Here is a 23,018-nt window from a genome sequence, read left to right as displayed (position 1 = left end):
TGCTGCTGTAAATCCAAAATTTATTAAATTCTCAGCCAGTATCACTCTCCAGTGCTAACAACTACTGTAAACACAACATGAATGTTATGCAAGTAAGAAAACAGATGGTCCAGGAGATCACCTTAACATCAAGTTGCAGCCTACATCCTAAGAGGGTTTCATAACTTTTACATTAGAAATAGCAGGAAGCACTACAGCAGACTAATTTAATGCATGAACAAAGAAAGAGAATCTAAAATAATGTTGACAGCATTCTAGAAGCTTCTCAATATAATGACAACAGCTCAAGATTCAATTAATATCAGGTTGCTAGGCAAACAGAATTAGAGATCAGGTAAAGAATGCTGAGGCTCAAAATCTGCAGCTACATGCAGGCAGACTCAGTGATTTTTAAGGAGTTCTGTGCAGGATCCCATTAACTTACTGCAGTTATCAGGATTAGCCTTCAGTCCCACAGATATCTGTCCATGGGAATGACTTCACTAACATAAGTAACCTTTTGTTTAAGATTGCTGAGCCAATTGTTCCTTTGCATGTTGAACTAGTTACGCAGCAGTGTTTTTCTATGATGCTTTTATTTCATCCTCTTTGTAACTCCAGGCAGTGTTTTAACTTAAGTACAGTACAGAAAGAGTTCTATATAGTCTTTATTATTCTCAAGGCTTCCCCTTAAGAGCATTAGAACTTCTCTCATTTCTCATCTATCTAGCTCCGATTAATCCCATATTTGTACGGAATGCCATCCATAATCCGTAAAGCCTCTTTGCATGAGTGCCTGTATGTCAGCAGTTTTCAGATTTTATCTTTAAAGGCGAGTACTTAACTGGTTAAAAAAAGCCAAACCACCAAGTGCATTCAGCCAATCATGGGTGACGCATCCCTGTGGAAGGCTATACGAGTAATATTCTGACAGCATACTAAATGCAAAAAGCCCACAGGATTACTATTTTGAGGTCTACTAAATTAACCACAGTACATTTTGTTTACAGTGGGATCATAAGGAGCAGTCACTAGAATCCCAATTACTGTGCCAGTGAGAAGTAAACTGCTGGATATTTACAAAGGCATAATTAAAAATCGCAAACTCTATCCCAAAAGACAGGTGACGAGATATATTTCACTGCATTGTGAAAACAGCATGTTTAGTCTAAGCCTAACAGAAAGCAAACCCACTGAACAGAAGATTGCATTTACAGAATCTTCACTCTCATGGCCTTGCAGTCAACACATACTAGTGAAATTCATAAAGCAAAAGCTTATCCAAGAGCTTTGGTCCACTCTTGACTTTGTTTTTAGACCCAAGAAGAGTTCAACAAGTCCTCAAGCAATGCTTTCTGTTGCAGTTGAATAACAGCTTTACAAATGACAGACAGAAAAATGTATTTCCACTGTGCTGCAGGAACCTCCAGCAAGATAAACAAATGAAAGTTCTGCAAACAGGCTTTAAAAGCAAAGAAAACAGATGGAAACGAGTAAGAGGCAGAATGAAAGGCAGGAGAGGCATTATGAGGAAGATATTCACTTCTGGTGTGAATACATTTCACCAATTCACTCAGTCAAGGAGTTTCTTTAAGCACTACTATAGAAATCAGACTAAAGATTCTCCACCATTCCATTTCCTTCTTGCCTCTTACCTTAAGCCATCTTACTTTTATCTTTCATTATTATTTACAAGTAGAAAATCAGTTTCAGAAACATACCAACTCACACCAACGATATAAAATCAACTACTTGGCCGATACAGTAAACAGTCTCATGTTCCATATTCTTTACTTAAGGCTTAGCAATCAAGAGTTTTCACTGCTGTCACCTCTCACCCCTTCCCAAGAGCAATTCTTCCTCCTGCCTGTTAACTCTCAGTGTGAGAAACTGTCATTCATTTCTCTGTCCTAGCTGTCTGAAAGGGAAGAATGGAGGCCAAAGAAATATTCTGGAAAATGAAAGGCAAAACTTAAAACTCACTTCAAATAAGATATTGCTTCTAAACCTATTCATTTACCAGTAGCCCAGGATCCTCACAACAGATCTTGTTAGCTCTCAACAGTCAGGTAGGGCAGTACTGTAGAAAATTATCATCCAAAAAAAACCACAATTCTCTCAGTGGTTACAAAGCTTAACTCGTGGTTTCATCAAGATATAGATGCCAGCTTTGGCTAAAACCAGAGTTTTGGGTCACACAGAATGGGCCTTCTACAGCCAGATAGTTGTAGAAGAAACCAAAGCACTTTTTGGGAAGAATATTCTAAAGAAAATATAAATTAGAGTTGCCAGTGTCTTCTTGGCCTGGTTTCAGCGGGGATACCACTAATTTTCTTCCTATTATCTAGTACCGGGCTGTGTTTTCCATTCAGTATGAGAATAATGTTGATAACACACTAATGTTTTAGCTGTTGGTAAGTCCCTTAGCCAAGGACTTTTCCATTTCCTGTGCTCTGCCAGTGAGCAGGTACACAAGAAGCTGGAAGGGAACACAAGTGGGATAGCTGACCTGGACTGAACAGTTTATACCACAGAGCATCATTCCCAGTACACAAACTGAAGGGAGCTGACTGGGAGCTGTCCACTACTGCCTGGGGACAGGCTGTGCACCGATCAGCAGGTGGTGAGCAATTGCAATGTGCATTACTCATTTCTCTTGGGCTTTACTCCTCTCCCTCTCTCCTTTTCATTACAATAATAATTATTATAAACTACACATAATTATTACTGTTGTTACTGTTACAGTCATATATGGTAGTAGTATTCTCAGACTCTTAGGGTGCCCTATGCACTGGTATCCACTGGAGCCTTATATCAAGTGCCATGCAACCTCTCACCCACTCACACCCCCCATCCTGGCAGGGAGGACAACTGGAAAGAAAAGGTAAACCTCCTGGGTTAAGATAAGAACAGCTTAATAACTGAAACAAATAAAATATAATAATAATAACAACAATGAAAAGGAGACAGGGAGGGGAATAAAACCCAAGAGAAAAAAGTGATGCACAGTAAAATCGCTCCACACCTGCTGACTGACGTCCAGGCCCTTCCCAAGTGGAGACTGGAAGCCCCCAGTTTATATCCTGGGCATGATGCTCCATGGCTTGGCCAGTTCAGGTCAGTTGTCCTAGCTATGCTCCCTCATGGCTTCTTTTGCACCTGCTCCCTGGCAGAGCACAGGAAAACAGGAAAGTCCTTGATTCACAGTAAGCACTAAAATTATCAGTGTGTTATCAAAGTTATTCTTATACTGAATCCAAACCACAGCCCTGTACCAGCTACTAAGAAGAAATTTAACACTATTCCAGCTGAAACCAAAACAGTTCTAAAAAATGTCATGCTTCTTTGATCCTTACCACTTCTCTTTTCAAAAGCAGAGCTGATAAACAGCAGAGGTGTGTGCACTTCTCCTTCTGAAGAACCACCATGACTACCTGTTTCAGACATCCCATGATCCCCACAAACAACCAGTAAGTTGGGCAAAGAAGCTTCATCCTGCAAATCACAGACAAAAATTTAAGTTATCATACTAACATGATTCATATGTATCACTTCACTATCTGTATCATTTTCAAACATGAATATGTCTCAAAGTGAATTTAATTTTTTTTAAACTTGCTCACAACACCTGGGGCGGATAACAAGAGCTGTCTGCAAATAAATGTTGTGCAGTAATAGTAATTTTTAGAAGTTAAGGCACATATTTACTAACACCCTTGTCAATAAGTTATGGGAAAAAAACCACAAAGACCCCCCTAAACTTAAAAAAACCGTTAATTTACAGTCTCAAGAAACTCACTGAAAGGTTATCACACTGTGGGAAGAAAATCAGAAGGCCAGGAACAGTAGCAGAAGGCCAGGAACAGAGACGTATTTCTCACTTCATTTCTTCACTGAGCTTTTAACATACATGCTGAATTATTAATATGGCAAATGTTAAAATAATATCAATGTAATATGAAAAAGAATCCTATTTCTAATGCTCTCTAGTGTCTCAAGTGCTTTTGGGGTTTAAATCTGACATGATTGATGTTAAATGATGCGTATGTTTCTGAATAAAGAGAAACAGAAGCATAAGTGAGGCCTGTCCGAGGATTTTGAGCTAACAAATCAAATTTGGCACAAAATAAACAGTCAGTCCGCAAAAAAGTAGTTTGTTGTCATCTCTAGTTATTACCAGTACCTGTTCTACCCAAAAAGTGAAGTGCCTTTATTATTCCTGTATTCTGAAACTGAGACAAAGGCTTTCAGATGACAAAAGCAAACATACTATAAAACTGTAGCAAAACCACTCACTACAACATTCATGAAATTTCCACACATAGGATTTAACCTCTCTTTTCATACAACAGTATCCATTTCTCTAAAAATACAACTGAAATTTTATGAGCAGCTATTCTGAATTGCAGTTGCCAAAAACAAACAAGAAAAAATACTTCGGGCCACTTGGAATTAAGACTTGGTACTTTAACATCCAGGCAGTCTAGGTAAGTCACAACATGTATTCCCAAACCTAAAAACAGGTTCAAATGTGCTACATTTAGCATAAGACAAAATGCAGTTTACAACCACCATTTCCATTTGAATTTTTCAAATATTTAAGAATTAGGTATGCCTTCACTACTGTAGACATTAGAGCCATTAACTATACACGCCCATTGCTCCTCCTGCCGAATCTCATTACTAAAAAGCACATCAACCACTGTCCTAATTCACGAGTGATAAGAGAATTTTGGCATGCATTCCTCTTGCTGCACACCAAGAGGGAATTATTTCCCAGAGCTGCTCAGAGGAGGCTCTTAACAGATGTTACTAAAGTCAGCCAGTAAATCCTTAAAAAGCGCTACACTGTAGTGTTAACTGGGGAATGGCCTGGGAAGGGAAGGAAAAGAGCTGAAGAATACCCCCTTTAGTCCAGGAATAAATGAGGTACCATCCCCAACCAGCAAACATTTTGACGTCAGTTCACAACTAACAGACACTGATCCAAGAGGAAGCTATATTACCTTTGAAAGAAGAGAAATATGAATCTTCTTCAGTATGTTATCCATTTCACGAAGTTTTGGTCCCACTAATGGGCTGTTTGGCCCACTAATATGTCCAATATGGTCCAACCCCAGGTAATGTAGTATTAGGATATCCCAGTCTTCTCTCTTTAATACTCTATCCAAATGCCTGGTAACATTATCATCAACCTCAAAGAAAAGGAAAACAATTAAAAGGTAAAAACAACTTCCCTCTTGTAAAAAACATAGAAAAATTAGATCGCACTAGCCACAAAAATTCTGTAGAAGTTGATGAGAAATACAGTCACTCACGATGTTAATGAGAGAAAAAAAACCAGGCTGATTAGTTCAATGTCAGATATTCAAATATATTTCTCTTGCAAAAGAGTTTCTTCACCCCATTTACTTGTCTCTGGTTACGGCGCATCAGATTACATACAAACAAGGCAAATGGGTCACAAAGCTTCCACAGAAACTTAAAACTGTTTCAAGAAATTTTTAGTCACTTTCATCCTTCACACTCCTGAATTTCTCACCTCACGAACTATCAAGTACATCAAGTATCATAAGTACAGGGAAAAGCCTCTGTTTAGTGCTTGGAATCACAGGAGGGCAAAAACCCCACACTTGCTTTTTCAACTCAATTTTTGCTACTGTGCAAACACAAAAAGATTTTACTTGCTGAGAGTGAAAGAACTGGCAACATAGCGAGAAAGAAATATTATTTGGTGTGTGTTATTTGGACCCTAACTTACCTGTTTTCCTGCTTAGGTTGACTGCATTTTTAGTTGCATATTTTCTCCCTGGATATTAAAAATCCTTACAATATTTCACACACAACATCACTTCGCTGACTCTGGATATAACTACCAAAAAAATCTATAAAAAGCTGTGTGTTTAATGGACTATATTCAGATACATAAAGACTGCATAAATAGCTTGAGAGTCACATAATCACAGATCCAGCAGCATATTTGCATTTTTCCACTCCATGTTGAAGCTTTTGCAAGTCTTATTAGTGTAACCAGTTAGAAGTGTCTTCAAATCCACATTAGACCTTTCTAATTTCCTTACACATGTTAATAAAATATGTCAGTAGCAGTGGGTCAGTAGAATGAGGTTTAACAAATCATAAAGGTTCAAAAATGAACTAAAATTGCCAAATTTAATCTTCTACTCTGTCCAGAGTAAGAACTTTCAAAATTTGTTTCACTTATTTTCTATGCTCCCTCTTTGATAACATAACGAAATACTATTCCTAATGCAATTACAAAAGTGATGGAATACTACAGAAGTATGCCTCTAGGAGACCAAGATAATCTATTAATTGGCCTCTTAAAGACAGCACTAACTAATAAAAATATGACAGCAAACTGGAAAGTGGACAGTGGAATTTTTAAACAAAGCAACTGGTCTAACTTCCCACCACAAGAAGTTTTGTAAGAAAATCGCACCTTGAGGAAAGTTATACAGTAACACTGATGGTTACTGCATCACCCAAACACTTCCCACAGTATTTGCATGAAGGACTGAAATGCTTAGATCCACATGTGCCCATACCAAACACACATGTAAACCTAATTTCTATTTAATTGCCAGGTGCCTATTTCAGAACAAGTGTTGCTTTACTCATTCACTCTTAGAGGTTGCCACTCTGTGTTTGCATTCACTTTATTTACCTTGGGGTCATACAAAGCCTCTCACCTCTGTAAAGTCTGACACAAAAAACGACGTAGTTCCATCATATTCCACAAAGTGCTTTGGGAACAATTTAACCCATGTGTCGTCACCATAAAAGATTATTCTTTTCCCAGCTGCTTTTGCCTGCCATATCAGATTGTCATCCAACAGAGCTGGGGAATTGAGGTTCACAACGACATCAATGAAACCAGGTATGCTACCTGTCATCAAGGCCTACATGAAAAAAGAAAAGAGACAACATTAAACAAGAACTTTCCAGAGATCAGAAGACAGTAGCAGTGTAAGCAGGAGGAAGCAATAACCCAGACGGATTTTTCTTCACTTTCAGTAAAGAAACATAACAAAGTAAAAGAACACAAGCTGCCCTGACACATAACCTCACCTGTCACAATACAGTGCTAGTTGATGTCAGAGATAAAAACTGCTTTACAAAAGGTAAAAATAATACTGTTTTAATCAGTGGACAGTGAAATGACTTTGTGTGACTTAGCTGAAATTTGCTTCACTTACTAGTCATTAAATCACCAGAAGAGAGTTTAGAAGGTCTAAGTAAACTGACTCAACATTCACAATGATAGCACATTTGAAACACTAAATAAGAAATGTCTAGGAAATGAAATGAAGTCCACCTATGAAGAATTTCCAGACTGTCTCCCCCTCACTCTCTTACTGGCTTTCTAGTTGACCTACCAAAGATCACTCCCCCAGCTTCTTCAATGCAGAGGTGTCACTCAGATCCTGGAGTGACAAGCCTGGATGATCAAGTACTCTGACGACACCTCCACAATTCATCTTTTAGTTATGTGGAACTTCGCACAGTTTCCTTTTTAAGCTCTTCAAAAACATCCTTATGACAAAGCAATTTAATACTAAACTGAAATTTCTATCCAAGTTACAAGAACATAGAGAAATACCAATAAACATGTTCTTGAATGGAAGACCAGTGGAAAACTTGACAACTGAGACGATACTGGTCTTCCCATGACTACAAACAAAAAGATTATGCACTAGGGCATTAACCTCTGGGCGATGGCAAATCAGGACTCTGTCACATGCACTACTATAGCAAAGAGAGATTGCACTAACACAACAAACCTGTCCTTTATGCCAAGTCCAAGCATACGAAACAAACACTTCAAACTTTCTCAAATGAAATGGAAAAAACCTAAAACATTTACCTTAATTCGAGGCATGGTCACAGTAGGAGGCTTTGCTTCAGCAATGAAGCTGTAGGAAGTCCCTTTTTCAACAACTTGCGTAGTATATGGCATGAACTGTTTGCCTTTGGATCCAAACACAAAGTCATCTCTCAAAGCATCTATCAGCACAATGACAACTTTACTGAAAAGCGGTGCAGGAATCTTGGTCCAGTTAGAAACCGTTCCTAAGCAACAAATACAGGGTATACAAAAGTCATTAACAAATTCTACCAAAGACTAGACAGAAGTTAAAAGGACAGACCACAGAAATGAGTGCTTTCAAGTCCTTTCTTATTTTAACATTTGGAAATGAGAAGTTGCAAACAATGGTCAATGTGAGAAGTAATCAGGGGACGCTCAGTTTTCAGGCTATCCAGCACAGGATTAACACAACAACAACTCCAACACAGCATCTAAGAAGTAAAACAAAATTTGAATGGAATGTGTGATGTGAAATTGGGAAAACTGAGGAAAAGCTTTGAAATGGGAGAGTGTTCAAAGCAACAAGAAGGGGTAGCTGCTACCTTCTCTCTTGTTGATTCATTAAGGCTGAACTACATATATCTGACAGACTTTTGTTAGAAAAAAGATGCTACATTGGCTTTTACTAACACACAGTTTTGCACATCAGAACAAAAGCAATGCCTCTGAATGAAATCTCACCATCAGGTAACAGGAAAATTACAAAGAAACACACAATTTCACTGAGACTTGCAGGAAAAAGATCTGTGCACACTTGCCCCCTTCAAGGTAGAAGATTGTATGCCAGGCTAGTTCTGTGATGGCAGCTGCAGGGCCAAAATACAATTCAAGAATTCCCTGAACGTGGTACATGGGTGGGCACAGCAAAATGCTGCTGTGCATCGAGCAGTAGGCAATGTCATGCCTCCAGGGCCACCCTTCTCTTGCGCGGACTTAATTCTGCCTGCAGCAACTCTTGATCTGCATTGAGCTTGGTCCACATGGTGACATTAAGCTCTAGGCTCACCCTCTGCAGGTCTCACTTCTTTACCAGGAAAAAATACAGAAGGGTAAAATGGAAGCAGAATGGATCCTGTCCACAGACCTCTACTTAACAAGATTGTGTTCAATCAACTTCTCGGTACATGCGCTACATAAAGTTAGGGGGTTTCACACTTCTTTAGAATAAAGTTTGTTTCTGCATAAGTGGCTGACAATTTGGAAAGGTCACAGATAATGGTGTGTCTAACACAGGACTCTCAAAAAAAACAAAAACAAAAACAAAACACCTCAGAAACTGTATTTTGGGTACAGATAAGCATCAATAAACTGACATTCACAGACTCATTACTGCTAGTGATTTTTCCAGATCAGGAAGTGATGGAGAAGAGCACAGCAGGGGGAAGAAGGAAATCTCAAAAAACAATAAAATGCTAACTGCAAGCAACCCTAATTAAACTGACAATTTTGGTTTTCCAGGACTTGAATTATCAACTAAAAGGCATGCTTTGGCTCTTCATGAAAAACAAGAAGGCACTACTGGATGTATTGTTGGTAAAATCTTCCTCATAATTTACTCCTATCCACTTGCTTAGTGAAAGAAGGCTTCCTGGACACCAAAAATGATCAGATCATAAACACATATACCCTACTCCTAAGTTCCTCCTGCAGTGTAATTCATCAGTAAGTCAAAGTATTGAGAAGTTCAAATGATTTTTGAGTCACAAACCATCTGAAAATACTTATTGTAAGATAGTGAAAGCAACACATTGTGCAAGTCTTGGCATGTGCCACGCTTATTTATGGTTACTTGCTTAGAAAACAGTTACTTTAAACACAGCTGAACTGCAAGCAGTGAAGAAAACTACAGGTTCTCTATCAAAAACTGCCTACAGTGATGTGCTGCAAGGATTCACTATTATAGCCATCTCACAAGCAAGACAGGATGGAGTCAATGGCAGTCAGGACTCACAAAGTGAAACATTCCTGAGGCACTGGGGAATAGCCTTTCCTGAATAGATCTAAAGTAGGTTGAAAGCCTTCTACACCGTGTATTTACTAAGCAATACCCTGCCTTTAGACGTTTTTGTCCAAACCAAGAGATCACTGTGCAAGCAAACCATGACCCAAGGACTACAGAAAGTGTTCTTCCACTGCCACTCCATTTTTGCCTGCTACTACTGGGATTACTAGTGACACACCTAAACTTAAACTGCCTGTAGAGCCCTGTGGTGCACACTTACACTCTTCAACACAAACCAGTCCTTTCAAAAACCCAGTTGCCTGTCACCTCCCTCCCACCCAAGCACTCTCCCTCTACATTAGTCTCCAGCCAAAAACCACATGTGAATGCAACACTTCACTCACAGCAGCCTGTCAAACATCTCTGGCAGTCTTGGTAAACCCCAGTGAAAAAGCAACCTGCCATCCAGCAGAATCCACTCAGGTCTGTTACCAAACTAGTGTTCGTGTTTAACTGGTATCAGCACATCACACTATAAATTACACAAATTTCTTTTTCTTCCACTGTGTCTAGCAATTTAAGTAACAACTCAGTGACCTTCGTGGGTCCCTCCCAACTCAGAATATACTGTGATACTGTAAAAAAAAAAAAAAAAAAGTCATACACTTCAGAAGAATAACAACAAATAACAAGCAACTGAAGACCCAGTTTGGCAGGTACAGTCCTCTTCCACAAAGTTACTAAGTTCATAAGTAGGTGTCCCAAGCAAGAGCTTTGTACGAGCAAAATAAATTCTACTCAATTCAGCTGCCCACTGAACCTGAAGTTTCACCCCACAAGCTCCAAGCACTGGTGAAGAACACTCCTTGAAGTACATAGTCCTCCTCTTCATATTCCTTTAATACAACCTGTGACTGGACATATAAGAAAGTTATACTACCAACATGACCTCCACTGACTCCTCGTTAAAAAGGTGCTGGAAAACTTTGGTTTCGCCCATTCAGCTGGGGAATAGAGCAGGACCATTTCACAGAAATGGCAATGGGACAGCAATACTGTGCACGTTGCAACCTGCATTGCTACAGTCACTTTGTCACTCCTGAGGCCCTGAAGTCCCAACAGACAGGATGGTTCTCGGGGACAACGTAGCCAGAAAGTAAACAGGGTAAGCACTCGGGCGTTTTAACTGAGAGGGCATCATTTAATGCAGAAAACTTGCCATTAAACAGGAGAGGTATGGCAATATCAGCGTCAGGGAACGGGGAATAAAAGGACAGGAAAGCAAACCCTTCACGGACTTTGACAGCTGGCACTGGAGGCTTTTTGCCGCCGTGAGCAGATGCTGCTGGCAGTGATCGACAACTACACGGAAACCAGCTAAGTTCTAAACTACTCCGGAAGCAGTTGTGGAAGCACGAAGGCGTTTCCAGAAAGGTGTCCCGCGGCACCGAGGGAGGGGGCGCGCCGGGCGGCTGCTCGCGTTACCTGGGCCGGGCGGGGCCGGCTCGGCGGGAGGGTCCGCACGGGCCTCTCTGCGGGGCAGAGACCTGACGGGCACCGGGAAGAAGCCGCGGAGGAACAGCGCGACGCCGAGGGCCTGCACGAGGAGGCAGGAGGAGGCGAACACCCCCGAGCGTAGCCGCATCCTGGCACGGCCCGGGCGGCAGCGCCGGCACCGGCCCCGACCCGTCCCGGGCGGTGCTGGGGGCGGCTCTGAGGGGCGGGCCCGCCCGCGGCCCGGCCCTGCCGCCGAGCCCCGCCCCCGGCCCGCACCGGCCAACCAGCGGCCACCGCTCGCGCCCGCCGAGCTTCGCCATTGGCCAGCGGCGACCCCGCCCCTCCGCTCGCGGGAGGTGTCAACGCCGGGCCGGAAGTAGAGCCGCGCGCGCCGCCCCCTCAGCCCTGAGCGCGGCTCGCGCCTCCGCATCCCGTATCCTTATCCCGCATCCTTATCCCGCCCCGCACCCCACTCCGTGTCCTACTCCTTGCGACCCACTCCCGCGTCGTACCCCGCCATCCCACCCCGCGGCTCGGCCCCGCGCTCCCCAGCGGAGGACGAGCCGCTGGAGCGGGAGGTGCAAGGAGACTTTTATGTAACTTTATGTAACGTTGTCATAAGGAGAGCGTGGCAGGTGAGGAAGGAGTCCGAGTTGTTCGGCGAAGCAGAGCCTTTCCCCGCCACACACGCGCACGTTTCTTAACACGGCCGAATAGCGATAACCTTTCAGTCTTTCCACTGGAGTGGGGAAAAGACTGGAGCAGGTGGCTCGCGGCAGACGAATGGGAAGAAATGAGTTTTAAGGGTTTAATTTTCTGAAGCGGGGAGCTGAAGGCGCTCTGCGGAGTGAAGCGGTCTGTGCCGTTCTGCTGTGGCCCACAGTTCCGCCGGCACGGCGTGCCGGGTGTTCCTGCACTGCCTGCGAGCGGCACCTTTTCCCCCATCCCACAGGGGCAGTGGGATCCCCAGGGCTGCACCCACATTTGCCCCTGGGCTTAGCTGGCTGGGGCCGGTCCCGGGACGAAGCTGCCCTGCCGCGGTTTGCAGCCCTCGGCTGTGTGTGTGGATGTGGCACTGCAAGCGACTCCAGAGCGTTTTTCCTGCTGGGCCTTTCGCCTCAGCACAAAGTGTTACCTGCTTCGTGTGAAGGCAGGCCAAGTACATTGTACCATGCTTTTGAAAAGTGTTTTCTGACTTGAGTTTGTCGGTCTGGGGTTTCACTGCCAGCTTTTGCTGGCCAGCTCTCCACACTTTGCAACAGCTGTGGCAGGGCAAAATTGTCCTGATGGGAGAGGCATGTGTGAGTGGGTTTGGGATAAAAGCCTTCTGAAAGTTTGTATTCCTTTTGGCCTTTCCGAGGGCCTCCAAGCACAGAGAGAAAAATCAGGGATCCTCGTGCCCTGTGGGTTCATTCTCTTTAAATGGAAGATTGGTAATAGATCCCTGAGCACTGTGATACCTTCAGGCTTCCTAAGTGCTTTTTCTGGTCACTCTTTACGCATTATGCTCCTACTCAGACTGTTTCTAAAGTTTTAATTTCCTAAGAAGGTCCAAAGCCATTGTGTTAAGAAGAAAATGCATTTTTGCAGATGCCGTTCACTTGTTTCTTTCCAGAAGCGTGACTCTCAAGGCCCGTGAAAGTTACTATTCAGTATTTAACTGCAGCTCACTATGGGCAGTGCAGAGAAATTCAGAGAGAACATGCAAGGCTTTGGATCAGTGGGAAAGTAAAACAGCAGACTTTTGGCCATTGTGTTCAAGCTTAAAAAATGGCTTTAGGTAACGTTACATTATTTGTTCAGAAAAGCTGTATTTGTTGCTTTTCATGGGCATTTTCTGCTCTCCTTTAAACCTTGAACTAATGAGTGAGACTCTTCGAGCAGAAAATAAGAAAGATTCACTAACAAATATAAAGCACCCTATCTTAGGCAGTGTTTATAAATCACAAAACAGCATTTAAGAAACATCTGTCTTTTGCTTTCATGGACAAATATTAGCTTCCCTTTCAGGAATAAGGTGGATATTCCCCCAAGCACTGCATCTTTCTCCATCATTCACACCTTCAAATTCCCCCATAAGAGCATAATTTCTGTGTTCAGGCAAAAGGTTCTCCCCACAGACATAGATACACCAGCTGCCATGTGGTTCACACCCCCCAAGAGTGCACATCTGGGCATTTATTGACTACCAGCATCATTTGGCACGTTCCTGCAGCAACGTGCTTTCAAGTCCATTGCTATTGCACTTAGCTGCAGGGATCAAATATAGGGAAAATCCTGAGTGCTGCACAAGACTTTAAATCTGACTGAGTCTATGAGCTTGTCACAGCACAGTATACTCACAGTCACTGCCATGCAGTCCTGGGGCCATTTTACAAGTGTTTGGGTATAACCTCCTCTGTTGTGCATAACACATTTCTGCCCTGTGAGAGCTGGTGATTTCATGAGAATTCAGAGGAAGCCTTTGTGGGCTCCCCGGGTTGTAGGCTCACAAACGGTGTTGTGTGCATCAATTTATGTCAAGGGGCACTGACTGACTTAAATAGCCTTTAAAAGGTTAAAGGTCCATGCCAGAGTGTCAGGAAAGCGCAGTAAAGTGCAATTCATGTGATTCCAGAGACTGTAGTGTCATCGGAGCCAGCAAGCGTTTTAGAACAGAGTGCAACTCATCCATATGGGAGATGAATTTGCATCACTCCTTGCAGGAGCAGCATATTGCTACTGCTGCTGTTGTGAGGATCCACTCAGGCAAACTTACCTCTATGTGTCTTGAGGAAGAAGATGGAATTTAAGGTCCTGTGCAGAGCCCTCGCTAGAGACATTGCTCAAACTCTGGTGAGAAATCAGCTGACAGAAAGCCAACCAAGCCTTGTCTTCACCAGGTGTACCTAACACTGGTTCCACTAAAACACTAGGACACGTTTTGGGGAGTTTCTTTGCAACCCACATTTAAAGCAGCCAGGTGATATTGTTAATCTCTCTGGCATACTGCAGGGCTTTTCCTTACCAAGGCAACAAGTAAAAAGCAGATAAGGCAAAAATTTGATGTGTCCCCTGAGAGAGGAGCACACCACCTTCCAATAGTCAGTGTGACCTCGGCCAGCACTTAATGAAATACCACCCTTTAGTCAGCATTCAGCATGTCTGCTTCCCCAACTCCTTTTCTCCTGGTTCTTTGACTTCTTATGTTTCACAATTTATCTGGGATAAAAGGCCAAATCTTCATTTTCTCCTCTAGTTTCAAGCACAGCCAATATGCAGCCAGTTTCCTAGGTATCTATTTCTCCTTTCCCCTTCTCTTACTTAACCTTATTTTGACTGATTCCCTTGTAGTTTTGCTCTCAGGTCTCTCTACCTGCTGCTAATAACTTCTCGGGATCTGCAGCTTACCACCTTGGTCTTCGAACTGCCTCAGGTATTCTCCCTCTCGGGGCCTAATGAAACAGGATTTCACATCTGAGTGTGTGTGTTTATGTGAAACCTCCACATTTCTTCTGACCTTGCCAAGGTCAGATATGCGAGCATCTCATGCCAGTGGTTTAAAGAAGCATCCTTTTGTGTAATCAGAGTGATACCTCTTAACCTTGTTCCTAATACATTCAATAGGGTATTGGGGAACACATAGGGCAACAGGGACAGTGGCAAAATTGACATGCATAAGTAAAAGCCACCATTTTTACACATATCAGTTAAGTGAAACAGGAAAAAAAACAACAAAACCTACTTCACAAGGTGATCTTAAACAACAAAAGCACTACTACATAGTTTGAAATCTAGAAGGACACACAGAAATTTTTTTCCTGCTATCATTTAATTTCTCCATTCTTCAATACATGGCAATTTGAATGTATGTCAGGTCTCTGCTGTATTAAGCCACGGTAAAACATCAAAAAAGGTTAGCAAAGACTGCCTGCTGAAGTGTGACTCTCCATCCTGGTGCACTGCAAAGTCTCCAGAGGTTTGTAGTTGCTGAGCAAAAAACAATGCAGAAGCACTGTCATTGTAAACCTGCTTCTCAAATCTTAGGCTGAATAGGAACCTCTGCACATAGAGGAGAATTGAACAGAAAAAAAAAATCAATGGTTTTATCCACATTAAATAATTGATTGTCTGTCTTTACAGACACACATGTGCATGCACACGCACAGAGGATGCCTTCAGGTTTAGCTACTTTGGAAACTATGCTTGCAGAGCTTATGGGATTTGAGATTGAGGCGACCAGGGATCACTGAAGGAGATAGCCTCTGATAACCCCTGAGGTGGTGAGCTGTGGGGAAACCAAGGTCTGGTTTGTTTCTGTAGACTGCAGACTTGCTGCTTTCCTGCAGTGTGAAATTACTTGATTTTGAAGGGGAAGCAAAGCTGCAGAGCAAGAACTAATTGAAGTTAGAGGCTGCTTGTTAGTTTCCCCCAGAGCCCTGCACTCAGAGCTTACACAGCTTAGTAGCAATATCTGTATCCCCCTGTCTCTGCCCAGGGTTGCACAGAGATGTAAATGGTCATTCTTGCTTAAGAAAGCCCTGGCTTTAGAGCTGCATTTAGAGTGCTCACCCAGGCAGGCTCTCTCAGAGCTGCAACCATACACTGGGGTCACTGAGCATGAACCCCACGCGTGCTGCTGGTTAGAACAGATCACGGGATGCTGGGACCCACTGTTCATTTTTTGTTTGGTCTAAATGGGCTGGATAAAACATAAACAAAGAGGAGTAAAACCTCAAGGAAAGTTCCAAAACCACTTAAGTAAATGGACTGATTCTGGTAGAAGAAATGTCTGAAGCCCCTGTGAAATGCCAGCAGGCTCCACCAATCATCTAACCTTCAGGGCAGGCACTGCGAGAAGGAGCTAAATTGGGGCCCAGCTAAAGCAACTGCTTTTCATTACGTGTGAAAACTAACCATAATCTCTCCTCCCTAAAATTTTACCCCCTTATCTTGCTGTCTCCTCTTTTAATCCCATTTTCTTTCCTAATCTGCTTCTTTTTCCTAAGGCAAAATCTTTTGCAGCCGTGCTCTGTGTTTGACAGTCTCTCTCCTGCTCTTCCTGATAGACTTAGCTCACTTTTAGAGAGGCAGTGAGCAGGGGTCATGGTGATACGAGGTTCTTCCAGGTTTAATGAGAACCTGGAAAGAGCAAACAGACTCTGTCAGTGCCTCAAGAAAACTGACCTCTTATTAGGTGCCAAAGAATCCACAGGACAGCGGGAGAAAAGGAACATGACAAGGAACATCCTGTCCAGAATAACCACATAACATGGAATAACCACATTTGCATCTTGGTTACCAGGGAATCCAACAACTGCATCCTGCAACTGCAAGAAACAGGACTGCTCCTTTTCCTGCTTAGCTGCTGCTTCTCCATGGCATTAGTAAATTGTCCCCTGCATGCAGGTGGTGGCTTCAGCTCCCTCTGGCCCTCATTATTTGCCAGATCTGCCTCGTGCTATAGTGCTTTCTTTATTCACATGGTCTCTGTCCCACTGAGAATTTCTCATGGTACAGAAATCCTCTTTTCCTGGGTCCCTATGACCAATGGTGATAAACAATTATAATACTGAAGTAAGAAATGTAGTTACATTCTTCCATGGCATATGAGTTTGCCGAAATAACCTTCCTAAGAAATCCTAGTAAAGATTCTTTTTCTATCTTTATAGCCTTCTTGCTTCACATCTCTCCCTTCTCTGAGACTAAGTCTTCTTTTTTAAGTGAGCTAACTTCAAAATTCACCTGCAGGTGCCAGATGTTCAGTAACACTGCTTTAAACCTTTTTTTATTGACTTTAAACCCAGATATTTTTTTAAAAGCTAAACACCACGTTGCGTTACAAAAATACCGGGTGCGTAACAGAAGCACTTCTTGTTTGTAAACCAGCTTCTTCTCCCACGCTTCTTACTGCACTTGTTTACAGGAAAGAGGTCTTTATGGGTTGCTTTTCACTGCTGGGAATTGCTGTGCTCTACCAAGCTTAGCATCGTAAGCCTGCTCATCTTAGCGCTCAGGCACTATCCAATAGTCTGAGTTATGAAAGAAGAGAGTGAGAAGGGCTAGCAGGCATTAATGGTGCGGGTTGTTGGTGCATTTGTTAACAAAGTGTGCACTTTGTCAAATTTTCATGCTGAATAGCAAATCCATCGCCAAGGGAGAAGCTGAACCTCTACAAGGAGCCTTAATAAGAGGTGTCAGTGGCTGTAGGGAGGTCAGGGGAACAAGAACCGGTCCATGGTTAAGTTATCCAAAGCGAAAGTGTTTGTGAGGGAGGAAGAAACAGTAACCCATCTCTCTTTACTCACCTAAGGTAACTAATCAGCACCATTAAACTAAGGTATCAGTAGATTCTCGAAGAGGTTTTCAAGTGCTTATATTTTCAGGATAAATCTCTTCCACTGAGCTGTAGCTAGAACTTCTTGCTCTGACAGCTTTGTCACCAATTAACAGCCTGCCGGGAAGATGTGCCCACTTACTCCCCTGTGGGGAAAGGCTAGCTGCTCCTGTGAGGGCCATTGTCATCCTGCAGCATGCCTGGGCCCTCTCTCCTCCAAGCCCTGAGTCAGCTAGCTCTGCAAGACCATTGCCCTGGGGGTTTTTCTCAGCTTGCTTCTGCAATGGCGGAGTCCTCTGTTTTCCGTGAGGGGAATTTGTCAGCTGTTGCATGCCCTGTGAAGGAGCATAAAGTATCAGAGGGAACTAAGCCTACCTGGATGGTCTTGGCAGGGAGCCAAGCCTGGTGCAGTGTCACCCCTCAGAAGCTGGTCCCTGAAAACAGACTGTCTGCTTTACCAGCAGTGCCAAAAAAGTGGTGGTTTGCCAGGCAGAAAACCAAAAGCTTTTAGATTTCCTACAGTTTCATTTCTTAGGGTGGCTGGACCTCTTGCTTTCCTTGCCATTGAGGCAATTATGAAGTCCCCTGGATTGCTGAGGTCTACGAACAGAAGTTTTCTTTCCTGCTGCTGTTGTACCCAATAGGGTCTCGTTACCTGTTGTGCAACACCAGCTCACACACCCAGGCGAGGTGTTTCGGTTTTTTCGTTCTGATTTGCACAAAGCAGGGAGCTGGGTGGTAACCCACAAAAGGCTGGCTCCTTGATCATCGAACCCTTACACTATTTATACATTTTAACGAGTAAAGGCATCATCAGCAATCATTGCTTACAGACTACATGACTTTTTCATTCATTATTACTCAAACCCCAATTGGCTCATTGTATCTTTCACTTCTCGTGCCAATTAGTCAGCTTGCACCGTTCTTCCCTCCATTTGAGCCTGGGGTCTGTTGTGAGTAGGTGGTCATTGAGCTGGTGGTCACAATCTCCCACTGCCAGGTTTGCCTTTTCCCCAGTTACTGCTCAGCCCCGGTGACTTCACTCCTGGCAGGTCTCATCCAGACAGCCCATTGTCCATGCAGACAATCCAAAAGGATTGTCTACCCTTTTCCTTAAAACAGAAGATCAGCCAAGCATACAACCCTGGCAGTCCAATTGCTTAGTTATAATTGTCTAGCTCCATCTACCAATTAACAGCCAAAAAAATTGCAAAGTTTGATTCAGATCTTGAGGGGCTCAAATCTTGAAGGGCTCGATATCACTTGCAGCCTTTCATAGGTCCTCCCCACTTTACTCAGCCACCTGTTTCCTCAAGTCATGCAGCATTGCTGCTCTATGCCGTGTTTCTTTGTACTTAATAAGGGGAATAAAATGTTAAGATGGACTGCCACTGACATATAGAGACACTATAAGCTTGTAAGTCCTGTTTCTAGAGGCAGTCAGTCAAGAAGTCCTTCCATCTTATTGCAGTCTGCTAACCTTTGCTGCACTAGTAAACTGAAAAAAATTCCTTATCTGAGCTTTGTTTTCATTTCCAAAACAGTTTCTGGCATATCCATCAACTGAAGCAATCCTTACACAAAATTTCTCTCTTACTTAGGCTGTACTCAGTGCCTATTCTCTCAAAATGTAGATGGAGAGTGAGACTTGGATCACAGCAACACTGAAACTGGATGATCTTTTGGAAGATTTTCAGAGATCACCAGTGTTCCTGACAGCAGAACAAGGAAAAAAAAAAAAAACAACAACAAACAAACAAACAAACCAAAACAAACTATTTTGTGTCCATTTTAATGAATTTTGAAAGCTTTTAATGAGCACAACAATTACTGTAACTAAGAATCAAAAACTGTCAAGAAGATGAGATTTCTGTATAACCCTTAGTGAGAATGGTTTTCCATTCCTTGAATGTCTGTACTATTAGGACGGGCATCTGAGTACCCTCTTCTATTGAAGCAGAAATATTCCATTACCCACTAAATTATCAACATATGCAGAACACCAAAACAACACAGTATAACAGCTGTAAAGGGAGGTCAAGATTTTTTTAGTTTGTTTTTCCCTCTGTTTTGTTTTTTGGGGTTTGTTTCTGGTTTTCACTCAGTCACAAAAACTCTTCAAGGAAGAACAAACTGGCAAATCACATCTCTTTTTTTCAAGAAAAATGGCACAGAGAAGCAGGTGAAGAGGGCACCCCTCAGACACTGACACCATCCCTTTCCATCATCTTACATACTGTCTTCCTCAAACCTGTCACACTCCATCTTGCAGTTATTTGGGCTTCTTGGGTTGCTGTTCCAAGAAGATGAGCTGCAGTTGCTAGAAAGCTGCAAATTTCCACTCTCAGCATTTTGGTGATCTGTTGTTTATGTGCCAGATCTGCATGTCACTCAGCTTAGCTCCTCTCACTCCCAGCAGGTTTTTCATCCTGGGGACTTTGTAGAGGACCCTGTCATTGCACTTTGGCCCCTTTTGGCTGTGCTGCTCTTGCCAAGATTATAGTTTGTCACACTGGGCCTCATTTCAGTATTGCAGGTGACCAGTGCTGCACAGAGTGTTCTGAAGTCCTCAGTAGGTCCTGAGTGACCCTGAGAGTCTCTGTCCTCTCTGCTGGCAATGGCCATGACATATGGGAACAGAACTCCTCCACAGTGTCCCACCAGTACTCCCATCATTTTGTAATTTGCGTGCTGCCATGTGTTTTGTTTGTCCTGCACTGCCTCTCACGTATTTCCAGATGAGAACAAAGATTCTGGCTGCTGATTCTCAAGACCATAATCTTACTGTGTTAGGTTACTGAAACTCATGCTCCTGAAACTCTCATCTCCTTAAATAATTCAGTTCTACTTCTTTTGTCAAAAACTATTAGTAAAAACGTAAACAAGTTCCCCTCCATGGACATGGCAGATCAGTCCTGTCTCTATATGGGCTACTGCAGTCAGCACCTACCACCTTTGACCTTGCTTCTCGTAACCAGCTGTTCCTCAGCATCTCAAGCTGAGCAACAATATGTTTGCCTTCCTCACAGTGTTGTTTTAACATGACTTTACGGGACAGACATTTTCTTGCTTTCAAACCTCATCATTTCCCTTAGTAGATGAGAAACTACTAGGTTTCACTGCCACTGTACCCCTCTCCCTGAACCTCTCTCTCCATCGTGTTACCCTGTTTTTATCTGGTTCTCCGTCTGCTCCCTGAGTACTGAATGCAACAAAAATAAGTTATTTTTTGTCTTTTCCTTAAACTATAACAGTAACAATCTTAGTAGCTTAGAAGTCCCTTATTAGCTTGCGACTCTACCTGGACAAAAACATATCAACATCACATTTTCTTTTAAATAGTTAAGTGTGACTTAACAGTGGAATCAGTAACAAAAAAGACATTAAAAAACAAACAAATGAACAAACAAACAAAAAAACCACTCTTGACAGAATAAGTATGGAAATCTAGAGCTGCAAAGAAAGCAGGTTGTGAATATGATGCTTCAGGATATACCACCTAAACAGGCATAGCAGTGCCTTGCTATCATTTTCTTGCTGCCTGCAATACTTGAAGAATATTAAAGGTGACAGAGAAGAAGATCTGTCATAAGAGGAAGGGGCTTGGGGAGAGCAGAGAATTGAGAAACACTGACGTTCAGAAAGAATGAAGCTACTTCTGTGGGGGAGACTCTAAAAACACAAAGAAATAATCAGTCCTATCATCAAGCCATGGTTCCTAGGAAGTATCCCCTTCCTTCTATATGGAAGAAATGTATAGCATTTCTTGAAAGACTGTACATTGCCTCTGAACTTAAAATAAAAAAAAGGAAAAAAAAAGGGAAAAAAAAAAGGAAAAAAAAAATCACATAAAATGGCCAAACAGTGCCATCTGGGGACAGTTGTTGTAAGAATAGGATGAGAAAAAGCCAGTAAAGTTAATCAAGGACCTGCTTTTCCCACTGAGAATGAACAGAACTTTATTCTGTGGGGAAGTTTTGGTTGTTTGCATAGGGCCAGTCTCGGGGTCAGGCATGGACTGGTGCACTGCATGTCATTAACAGTCAGGAGTGTTCCAGGAAATGAACACCAACACACCTCTAAATTCAAGAGCTGGAGTCAAGCAGCAGCTTTGTTATATTTTCTTGATACAAAGAATTTCCTCATTTGAAGCTTGTAGAAAACAGGAGACTACAAAGCCTCCAGAGCACAGTGTTCACCCATTTAAACCAAGTATATTCAAGTGAGTGCCTGAGGCATTGTTCAAGGACTGCAGTGAAATCATAGAATGGTTTGGGCTGAAAGAGACCTTCAAGATCATCCAGCTCTAACCCTACTGCAGTCAGCTGGGAACTACCCACTAGACCAGGTTGCTCAAAGCCCTGTCCAACCCCTGACCTTGAACATGTCCAGGCATGAGGCATCCACAACTTCTCCGGGCAACCTGTGCCCTCACCACCCTCACAGTAAAGCATTTTTTCCTCATATACAATCTAAACCTACTTTCTTTCAGTTTGAAACCATTCTCCCTGGTCCTGTCACTAGATACTCTTCTGAATCGTCCCTCCCCTGTCTTCCTGTGAGCCCCTTTAAGCACTGGAAGGCTGCTATAAGCTCTCCCTGGAGCCTTCTCTGCTCCCACTGGCAGCAGCTGACAGGCACCTTTACTGGTGCAGTAAGACTCAGCTTGAAGTCCTGTCTGTGCTGGGAGTCACTGCAGTGAAGGTGGTTCACTTCTGAGACAAGGCACAGATGTTTGCACTGGTGTCACACACTACCCAGAGGTGTGACACAGTGAGCACCATGTAGCTGTTTATACAGGCAGTGGGAATATGCCTGTTTTCCCAGTTGGTGCAGCTGACAGGGATGGAAAAACAGCTGTGTTGTTTCAGAGCTGGCACGGGGCAAAGGAGGCTGCAGGGGCAAAGCACCTAGTTCTTCTTTCAGGTAGGCAGATTCAGTCTGAGCTCCTGCAGGAATGCAAGCTTGATGGCTGTCTGGAGAACACAGACAAGGTTTGCAGACTTTTCAGCAGCATATAGAAAACCCAGAGATGGACCAGACCTGCTGATTTGGGTGTTGTGCAAACAAAAACAAAGACTAGCTGCTTTTATCCCAAAGTTGCATGAACAACAAAGAAGTAGGAAAGTAACAAAGGCAATAAATTTTTGCATTTTTTTCAGCAGTCTTAGATTAATTTGAAGGATTATGAGTATTTTGTTAAGAACTTCAGTTTAAGCTGGATCAAAGAAGTAAGAGGAACCAGAGAACGTGGTCTTCAGTAAGAAGCTATGGAAGTAATACAGATGTTTCTGGTTTTTTCACTCTCAAACCATATACAAGCCAGGCTGGTTCTTGTAAAACCAAAGTAACAAAACTGGGTTACATCAGAAGTCTGTGCAATGTTTATCTACCCA

The 23,018-nt window shown here is 42.8% G+C and overlaps 1 protein-coding gene across 5 annotated transcripts in view; it reads right to left on the bottom strand.

Moving 5' to 3' along the window:
* PIGG (phosphatidylinositol glycan anchor biosynthesis class G) overlaps positions 1-11,502 on the bottom strand; it is an 82,959-nt gene extending 71,457 nt beyond the window's left edge. For all 5 annotated transcript variants that reach the window (XR_007630458.1, XM_050328594.1, XM_050328595.1 and 2 more), the window contains exons 1-5: positions 11,295-11,502; positions 7,865-8,070; positions 6,690-6,899; positions 4,986-5,174; positions 3,336-3,474 (exon numbers count right to left, since the gene is read on the bottom strand). Coding sequence is in view for 4 of the 5 variants with exons in the window: in XM_050328594.1 (XP_050184551.1) it covers positions 3,336-3,474; positions 4,986-5,174; positions 6,690-6,899; positions 7,865-8,070; positions 11,295-11,454 (904 nt within the window). In the remaining variant the exon portion in view is untranslated. The remainder of the gene's footprint in view (positions 1-3,335; positions 3,475-4,985; positions 5,175-6,689; positions 6,900-7,864; positions 8,071-11,294) is intronic.
* Positions 11,503-23,018: the final 11,516 nt, after the last annotated feature.

Source organism: Myiozetetes cayanensis, unplaced genomic scaffold, assembly GCF_022539395.1.
Source record: "Myiozetetes cayanensis isolate MyiCay16 unplaced genomic scaffold, myiCay2020 scf4, whole genome shotgun sequence".
NCBI classification, from domain to species: Eukaryota; Metazoa; Chordata; class Aves; order Passeriformes; family Tyrannidae; genus Myiozetetes; species Myiozetetes cayanensis.
This window is presented reverse-complemented; position numbering and strand designations above follow the sequence as displayed.